The sequence below is a fragment of the Ammospiza caudacuta genome, chromosome 16, assembly GCF_027887145.1.
Source record: "Ammospiza caudacuta isolate bAmmCau1 chromosome 16, bAmmCau1.pri, whole genome shotgun sequence".
NCBI classification, from domain to species: Eukaryota; Metazoa; Chordata; class Aves; order Passeriformes; family Passerellidae; genus Ammospiza; species Ammospiza caudacuta.
In genome coordinates this window covers 17,380,745-17,390,169 of record NC_080608.1, presented here as the reverse complement: position 1 = coordinate 17,390,169, position 9,425 = coordinate 17,380,745, and the positions used below count along the sequence as shown (strand labels likewise).

At 49.9% G+C, this 9,425-nt stretch overlaps 1 protein-coding gene across 1 annotated transcript; it reads left to right on the top strand.

The window, feature by feature from the left end:
* The first annotated feature begins 666 nt into the window (after positions 1 to 666).
* On the top strand, positions 667 to 9,179 carry IL12B (interleukin 12B). Its single transcript, XM_058815511.1, has 7 exons — positions 667 to 744; positions 3,681 to 3,765; positions 4,674 to 4,961; positions 5,647 to 5,758; positions 6,654 to 6,847; positions 7,558 to 7,703; positions 9,060 to 9,179. The coding sequence occupies exons 2-7, from the start codon at positions 3,681 to 3,683 to the stop codon at positions 9,177 to 9,179; spliced, it is 945 nt and encodes a 314-aa protein (XP_058671494.1). The 5' UTR covers positions 667 to 744.
* Positions 9,180 to 9,425: the final 246 nt, after the last annotated feature.

Sequence of the window (9,425 nt, the reverse complement as noted above, 5' to 3'; positions counted from 1 at the left end):
CTTCACAAACAATAAAAGAAAAATCCACACAGCCTTTCCTCCTTTTCAAAGGCCATGTGGAGCACAGGGCTCTTCTTATGCCTGAGGTCTAAAAGGAACAACAGGTTCAGGTTATATTTTAAATCTGCAGCAAAATAATGTGCAAATATCAGGTATCTCTAAGCGAGAACTAATTGTTTATTTTCTGGTTGACTTAAGTCTCAATTCATAGAACAAACACAAGTCAAAACCAGCAATTAAAAATTAAAATTCCTTTTCCTGCTGATTGATGTGGGAGCTGGGATTAGAGATCATGTAATTATCTCATGCTTATCAGGTAGAAAGAGTTTTAGTTCATTGAACTTTCTCTTTCTGTCTCCATTCTGTGTTTCCCATCAAACATTTGGGAGTTTATTATCTCCTCACTCTTCCTCTGTGGTGAAGAGACAGAATGAGAGACAGAAAACCAGCAAGGAAAGGAAATGACTCTGGCAAACCACTAAAGGTCGCTTTACAATCTCATAATTTCATTTCCTCCTTGAAGTTTACCTGGGAGTCCCAAATAATTTTTTTTTTTTGGCTGTAGCTGTGGCCCAATGTGAAGTAGGAACTGCAGCCATGTGTTGCAATCCTGTGGTATTGTGGTGACAGGAGGGTTTATAAACTCCCCTTTCCTCTGCAGACTTTGGGACCAGAACTTTGTTTCCTCCACATCTCAGAGCCAAGCTCCAGCTGCAGCTCCAGCCAGAGGCTCCCCAGGAAACGGTGAGAACTCATTTCTTCTTTGTTCTAATGCAAATTTAGCATTATTTAACTGAGAGTGGATTGAAATAGTCTTGGGGACGTTTTCCTCAGGGCAGTGTTTATGTCCTGATAAAGTTTAGCACGTGCTGTGCACCTGTAAGTTCTGCTGGGGCTGTACCCTGTGTCACCTGGCAGTAACAATCCTTTTATTGACCAGGGTTGGTGTTGTGGGCTGGCAGCGCTGCCAAACTCCTTTACCTGGCTGCTCTGTCCCATTGGCTCCTGCCTGAGCTGGGGCTGGCCCAGGTGAGCTCCAGAGGTTCCTTCCTGACAGGAATCCTTTGGAGATCCTCCGTGAAGGAACCTGGGCTCAGCCCCAGCCCTCGAGCTCCAGAGGGGACACAGAGGGGACACCAAGGACGCTCTGTCCCTGTGCCAGGTGAGACCCCACCTGCAGAGCCTCCTGCCTGGGGTCTCCAACAACAGCAGGACCTGGGGCTGCTGCAGAGAGCCCAGAGGAGCCCCAGAGCTGCTCCAGGGCTGGAGCCAGGCTGGGAGAGCTGGGAATGTTCACCTGGAGAGGAGAGGGATCCAGGCACAGCTCGGGGCCTGAAGGGGCCCCAGGAGAGCTGGGGGGGCTCACCTGGAGAGGAGAGGGATCCAGGGACAGCTCAGGGCTTGAAGGGGCTCCAGGAGAGCTGCACAGGGACTGGGGACAACGATGGAGGGACAGGACACAGGGAATGGCTCGCACTGCCAGAGGGCAGGGATGGATGGGACATTGGGAATTGGGAATTCCTGGCTGGGATGGAATTGCCAGAGCAGCTGTGGGTGCCCCTGCATCCCTGGCAGTGCCCAAGGCCAGGCTGGACACTGGGGCTGGGAGCACCTGGGACAGTGGGAGCTGTCCCTGCCATGGCAGGGGGACACTGGGGGGGATTTGAGGTCCTTTCAACCCAAACTGTTCCATGACTCTGTGATTCCCTGATTCCCTGAACATTTGGAGCTGGAATATTCTCATTTCTGAAGTGCTCGGGCACTCACTGGTGTTGTTCAGAATCTGAGCTTATTTCTGATTAATTTTTCAAGAAAATGTTGAGATGGGGGAGGGATCCTCTCCCACATCTACAATGTGAATCATTTCCATGCAAATTGTTGACTGTTTTCATCAAAAACCTGAATCATGCAGCTTCTCTCTCAAAGAGGAGAAACTTTTCTGTTTTGGAGGCTTTAATTGTGATGAATGGAAGAGAAGGCACAAGTCCCACTGCTCTACCCCAGTCTGAGCTGCTATTTTGATGTTTTGATGTTCAGTTTCAGGTTTATGAAGTGTGGTGACCAATTTCATGTTTCTGTGACAGAAACCAGCAATTTTCAGAAAGTTGCCAAATGAATCTTTCTGTTGGAAATTCCAGCTAATCCTGCCTGAAGTCTAAGAGTGTAATGAAGCAGTTATTAGCACTGCTAATAGGATATGATAGATTTTAGAGCTTTTTTCCAAACCTAAACTATTCTGTCATTTCTGTCCAATAATAACTGGCTTTTCCGTGAGCCTTGTGCCCCTCTCTGAGCACAGCAGGAGCTGCTGCCTCTCCTGGGCACTCTCCAGACACTTTATTGGAGCTTCTGGTCCCATTAAGAGCTGGGTAAAATCCAAAGGGCACTGGATGATTTGTGACCAGGATTTAGGATTCTCAGAACAGCAGGAGCTGCAAGGAACTGATCTGCTCAGGAACACACTCTGCTCTCCAGGAATCAGGAGGGCTGCTCCTCTTTCATTACAAAAAGAGTGGTTTGGGAGGAAAAAAAACAACTCAAATCACTTAATTATGTGTTTTTCACCTGCATTCAGCCTTTCACTGTAGTTAGAATAGGCTTTGAAAACGACATTTACCATCTCTTTCTTGAAGAGATTCTATTTCTGTTAATTTGGTTTACTCTCAGTTTGAAAGGTCTAGAAGTGCATCTAAATAACTGATTTTTAGAGTTAAAAAATAGAATTTAAAAAAAATAGAGTTTTTATGCACCCAGTAGTTAGGACAATATTTGGCAAAGGTGTTTGGTGTTTCATGGAGAGTTCTGGTGGTATTTGGGACGAATTCAGGAGAAATATCCATTTATATGTTGGACATAGAGCAGCGATGATCTCCACTCCCAGCCCTTCCTGCAGACAGAGCTGGGCACTGAACCCAGCAGGAATTTTGCCTGGAATGGTTCACAAGCTCAGACTGTGAGAGCTCAGGAGGATTCCAGAACCAGGAGCAGAACTGGAGCTGGCCCAGCTCTGCTCTGGGCACTGGCCCTGCTGTCACCTGCTCAGAGATGGAGACAGCGCCCAGCAGAACCTTCAGCAGCTCCTTGGGCTCATCCTCAACCCTTTGCTTTAGTGGAACTGCTGATGAGCTGGGCCAAACTGGGCTTTGGGCGGGTGGAAGGTGATGCCTTTGATCCTTCAGGGCAGTGCCCTGGCCATGGGGAATCATGGAATCACCAGGGCTGGGAAAGAGCTTTGGGATCACCAGCCCAGGCTGTGCCCATCCCCAGCCTGTCCCAGTGCCACCTCCAGGGGTGGGGATCCAAACCTGCTGGGCAGCCCCTGATCCTTCATCCAGTGCCTTTTCCTTGGGATTGGCCTCACTGGACCAAGCAGGGCTTTTCCTGCAAGAGGAACATTTATCAAGGGACCAGCCCAGAGCCACTCACACAATTCCCCTGGAGTGATTCCTTCTCTGAACTGCCTTGGCATGAGAATCCCAAGTGGATCAAAATCAAGGCTCCAGCTCAAATCTGAGATTCCATTTTTAAGGGGAACCCGGAGTTCTCAGAATGGGAAGATGCTCCTCAACTCACTGGACTCATTTTGTGTCCTTGTCACCCTGCCCAGCCCCAGCCTGACTTTGGAGCACACTCAGCCAATCTCAGTGAAGTTTAATAATTGGTTTTTTTCTCCCCTACAGATGTCTCACCTCCTCTGTGCCTTACTGTCCCTGTTTTCCTTTGCTGCCCTACTGGAAAGTGCCCAGTGGAAATTGCAGGAAAATGGTAAGGAAATCTCTGCTTAGACCTAAAACTTCGGAATTATAATTGTGGCCACTAGCACAGGATCTGCGAACTCCAGTATCTTAGGCTAAGGCCATATGTTTATTTCTTTGACCATAATTAATTGGAGTTCATGGAAAAACATTTAAAAGTCTTAAAATGTCTTCCAACAGCATATTTGCAATATTTGCATTAGCAACTTTTATTTCCTATTCCTTCTCCTCATGTTCAAAGTCTCAGTCACACAGCCTGGATGCAAAAACTGTGACTAAGGGAACAGTCCTATAAAAAATCAAGGGAAGAATTAGTTGTTAAAAAGAAAATGTATTTATATATTTCTGAGTAAAACTTAAAACCTAGAAATAGTTTATCAATCTCTCTGGTAAAGATATAAATATAAATAATAAATAATAAATATAAATAATAAATATAAATAATAAATATAAATAAACAAAATTATTGTTTATTACCTACCCTACATTTTCACAAATGTAAATCCATTTGTGAAAATATAGGGTAGGTAATAAACAATTATTTTGAATAATTCATCAGAAAATTGGGCTAAATTCAGATTGTCTTCTCTTTCAATTACTTATCTTCACATTAAAAAGAATATTTATCCTGGGGGTTCCCTGGCAGGGATTTGATGCTGAAAGCAGCAAATCTGTTACTCTCAAACATTGAGAGTAAACTCTGAGTTTGAAGATTCCCTTTGCCCGTGTCCAGAGGGAGTTTGGGAGACTCCTGAACTTCCTGGAGCTGAGCGTTCCCTGCCAGTTGGGATCCCATGCTGGACAGGTTTCTCAGGGTTTCTCCTCTGTGGAAAAGCCTCCCTGGGGAGCTCAGGGGCGCAGGCAGGGCTCAGCCTGGTCAGCGTGAGCAGCTCCTGACGTCTCCTCGGCCCTGCCCAGTGTTTGTCATCGACTCGCGGTGGGACGCCGAGGCCCCGGCCACCGCGGTGGAGCTGAGCTGCAACAGCCCCGAGGAGGCCGTGCTCTGGAGAAAGGACTCCAGCCCCTTCCAGGAGGGGAAGCAGAGAGGGAAGACCCTGAGGGTGGCAGTGAAGGAGCTCCCGGACGGCGGCAACTACAGCTGTGTGAGCCAGGAGAGCCTGAGGGTGCTGAGCTCCAGCCTGCTGCTCATCGCCAGGATCGGCCCTGACGGGACCATCCTCAGGGACATCCTCAAATCCTTCCAGGGTACGGCCCCAGGGCTAGCATTGTCCTGCTCAGCTTGTGGGAATGGCCTTGCAAAGGTGCTCTCTGTGCTGGCAATGCCAGAAAATCATCCCTCCTGTGGCTCTGGGCAGTGCAGCGCAGGAACTGGGGCCATGGGATTTATTTGGGATTCTCCAGGCTGATAGGGTGGAGGGATGGGAGGAATTCCTGGTTTGGAAAATCAGGGCTATGTGACAGGACACAGGGAAGGGCTGGGGCTGGGCCAGGGCAGGCTCAGGGTGGATTTTGGGAAAGGTTCTTTCCCCAGAGGGTGCTGGCACTGCCCAGGCTCCCCAGGGATGGGCACAGCCTGAGGCTGCCAGAGCTCCAGGAGGGCTTGGACACCACTCCAGGGATCCCAGGGTGGGATTTTGGGGCTGTGCAGTTGCACTCCATGATCCTTGTGAGTCTCTCCAGCTCACGAGATTCCAGGATTCTGGGATTTGGCAAACCTGGCCCAGGTTTGAAGTGCTGCCACTTGGGCCTCTCCATTCAGGAGACAAACCTGGGATGTTTTGCATTTTCTGCATCAGCCTCACTCATCTGAGTCTCGTTTTTGAGTCCCTCATGGTGCTGGCAGGGAATCTGTGAACTCAGGAATTGTTTCTCTGTGCCTTGGCCATTTTGGCAAACAAGAGTAAATAACTCCCAATTTCTGTCTGTTTAGAGCCCAAAACATTTTTGAAGTGTGAGGCAAAGAACTACTCTGGAGTTTTCACATGTTCCTGGATGACAGAAAATAATCCACATGTGAAGTTCACCATCAGAAGCCTGGAAGGGTAAGAGTTTGTACTTCCCTTCACAGGGCAGCCCTTGATGTTATTCTGTGTAGGATTTCAGGCTGTTAGGGGCAGGCAGATGGGGGGAAATCTCTTTTCCAAGTTTGAACATCCCCAAAATGTTTTGAGTCATTACTGGGACAAAGTTAACTTTAAAAGGGCATGGAAGTCACTCAGAAATTATTAAAGCCTTGAAAAAGGAATGAGTCCAAGTGGGCTGGAGTAGCCACTGGGTAACTTAAGCAATAGCAAAAGAGTCGGTGCAGGGCAGAGAGGAAGTGGAGCCAAGGCAGAAAGAACCACAGCTCCCAGGGCAGGGAGGAGTGGGAGGCTGCCCCCACTGCAGAGCACATGGCCCCGACAAGGCTGGGCTGAGGAACCCTGCAGAGACCTGTGCTGGGAACCCTGGGGGGATTTCCTGCCTCCCACTGCCCCGGGGCTTCTCCAAAGCAGGGAGTGCTCCAGCAAAGGTCACCCCAGCCGGCTGGAGGAGAAACAGCTGCCAAGGGTGCAGCTGGCTGAGAGCAAAACAGGGCCAGCCTCAGGTGGTGCTTTGCAGCTTTTGGTGTTTGTTCTCCAGTGGAGACTTCTCAGGCCTCATTCCTTCAGCAGGGTTTGGGAGAGGGCAAAGGGACTAAAGAGGAAACTGGAGCTTGCCATGGGATGGTGGAAATGGGAGATCCTGGTTTAGGTTTAAATATTAATTCCTGCTGCTGAGGCTGAGAATTGCCATTAACCCATCCCACAGCGCTGGGAGTGTGGCAGCTCCCACTGACCCTTTTCGGCAGCAGACAGACTTCAGGCAAACCAAAGCATTTCTTCAGCAGTGCTGCTGCTGTGGCAGCCACTGCCAGGACAATCAGCATTCCCTGAGCCTGTCCCTGCTCTGTTCCAGCCCCCAGGAAGATGTGTCCTGCAGCAGCCCCGTGGCTGTCACCGAGGGGGCCCTCACCACCTACACTGCCCAGTGCCACAAGGAGAACTTCTGTCCCTTTGCTGAGGAGCACCAGCCCATCGACATCCTCCTGGAGGCCATTGATGAGGTGTTGTATGAGAACTACACCGCCAGCTTCTTCATCAGGGACATCAGTGAGTACTCAGCAGTGGGGGCTGATTCTGGGCTTTGTTTTGTTGGGAGTCAGGGCTCAGCCCAGCCCTGGGAATCCCTGCCCCGTGCTCTGTAAATGTCCACCAGGCCCCAGTTACAGGAACAGGGGATGCCAGGACAGAAAAGGATGAGGAAGTGAAGCAGCAGCATCTTCCTGGCTTGTGACCTGCAGTACCCCAACACCCACAGGTCCCCGAGTGTCCCCAAAGGATGGACGTGCTTGGGAAGGGCCAAGGCAGAGAATAATCCAGCAGGCTCCTCTCTGAGAGCTGCTCAGGCTGTGGATGTTTCCCTCCTCAGCCAGGGCAGGTTCACAGACAGGCACAGGAATGAGAGGGCTCTGAGTGTGGCCACAGGGCACAGGAAAATGAGGCAGCATCCCACAGAAACAGAGCTTTTCCTAAATGCATCAATGGTCAGCAGGTGCTGAAGATATTCCTGTGTGACCAGCAGAGCCCTCTGCAACCCTCCAGGCCAAAAAAAAGAGAAGGATCTTATCCAGATTGAGTCCAGGAATGTGCTTAATTTTCCATAAAAAGCACCCAAGGCAGCTATCACAGCATCACAGCTCAAGGCTGCTTCTCTCTTAACCCTGAGGCTCCCAAAGCTCATTCCCATAAAACTCTCACCAGTAACACGCCAACATTCAGTTGTGAACATGAATTAATCCCCTCTGTGTTTTCTCCTGCAGTAAAGCCTGACCCCCCCCAGTGCCAGCACGTGGCCACCAATGGAACAGTGACCTGGACCTACCCCAGGACCTGGAGCACCCCAAACTCCTACTTCCCTTTGACTTTCAAGGTCAAAGTTAAAAGCACAAGGAGACACAGATACCAGGTAGAAACACAACATTTGAGACACAATTTTCTTGCCTGAACAGTAGAAATAATTTTTGTATGCAAGAATAATCAACAAAAATTTAAAAAATGGTGCTGAGCCCCAAAAGTGGCAAATTGTATCCTGGCAGAAAAAGCCTTTCCCAGGTCCATGAGCAGGAAGATCCTTGAGGCAGCTGAGGACAGAAAATCCTGTCCAGCATTGCATGGTTGTGTTTACTAATTCGTGAGGAGGCTGTGCAGGGCCTCATGAGGGAAAATCCCAATTTCCAAACCCAGAATTCCAGGATCTGTGACACAAATTTCCTCCTGTGTTGTTCATGGGCAGCCAGCAGCTGTCTGGGCAGCTCAGGCTTTATAGGTGAATTGGAAATCAGAGCTCAGTGACTCATCTGGAAGCATTTCTATGGAAATCTGGTATTTGCCCCCTGATTTCCAGTTAATTAATGGGATTAATTAACTGTCTCAGGGTTAAATCTCCAACAAATTACCTCAGACACACAATGGCCTGCCTTGGAGGCAGCATCTACAATAGCAGAGCTTTTCCTAAATGCATTCATGGTCAGCAGGTGCTGAAGATATTCCTGTGTGACCAGCAGAGCCCTCTGCACCCCTCCAGGCCAAAAAGAGAAGGATCTTATGCAGATTGAGCCTAGGAATGTGCCTAACTTTCCATAAAAAAGGGAAAGCCTCTTGCCCACAGGGCAGCTGGCACTGCCCAGTGCTGCCCTTCCTGGGTCCAGCACTGCAGGCTAGGCAGCAGGAAGGGTTATCCCGGGTTATCCCGGGTTAGGAATCCAGAGGCACCAGGGGATGTTTCCCGCTGGGATGTATCCAGCCCGTCCAGCAGATGGGGCCGTTCCCCCGGGCTCAGTCCCGGCTCCTGGAGGTGAAAATTCCTGCAGCCCTTCGGGAGGGGCTGGGGGTGCTCCTGAGCAGGAGCAGCCTCTGGGTCTCAGGGCTCCTGCTCTGGGAGAAGGAGGAAAAAGAGAAAAACGCAGATTAACAAACCACCCCTTTGTTTAATGAGTGTTAGCTTTGGGGTTTGGGTCATTTAGGACACCAAGCTCAGTGGGTTCGGGTCATGTAGAACATCCAGCTCAGTGGGTTTGGGTCATTTAGGACACCAAGCTCAGTGGGTTTGGGTTATTTAGAGCACCCCCCTCAGTGGTTTGGGTCACTTTGGGACACCCCCTCAGTGGCACCTGAGCTTCCCAGCTCTTTCTGCTGAGCTCAAGTTCTCCCAAGCCCCAGGACTTTGGGACCTTTGGGACCCCAGGCTCTGGTGGGGGCTCAGGACCCTCGCTGGTGCCCTGTGGGGGTCCTGTCCCCCCTGAAGGAGCTGTGCTGTCCCCAGGTGTACGACACGGAGCAGCAGTCGGTGCAGCTGCCCCCGGGGCCAGCTGAGGTGTGGGTGCAGGCCAGGGACCGCTGCTACCTCAGCTCCTGGAGCTCCTGGTCCTCGCTCTGCAGGTAAGGACCTAGCCAGGCTGGGCAGAACCCAGAGTTCTGATGGAAACCCACGTGGAAATGACATTTCTGATGTTATTTCACAGATAACCTGCAAGGAGGGTGGCACAGTGCTCCCAGAGAAAGCAAAGAATGAATTAGCACAAGAACAGAAGCACAATTAGAAGAGAAATTTCCATTTGAGATTCTTAAGAAGCCATAACTTTTTTATTTTTTGTAACAGTTGAATGTGGTCCTGACTTTGGCAGCTTCC

Excerpts from the sequence above, each read along its gene's own strand:
- IL12B (XM_058815511.1), top strand. The coding sequence starts at position 3,681 with ATGTCTCACCTCCTCTGTGCCTTACTGTCCCTGTTTTCCTTTGCTGCC. Across the intron at positions 4,962-5,646 it reads CATCCTCAAATCCTTCCAGG|AGCCCAAAACATTTTTGAAG; the intron begins GTACGGCCCCAG and ends CTGTCTGTTTAG. Across the intron at positions 6,848-7,557 it reads CTTCTTCATCAGGGACATCA|TAAAGCCTGACCCCCCCCAG; the intron begins GTGAGTACTCAG and ends TTTCTCCTGCAG.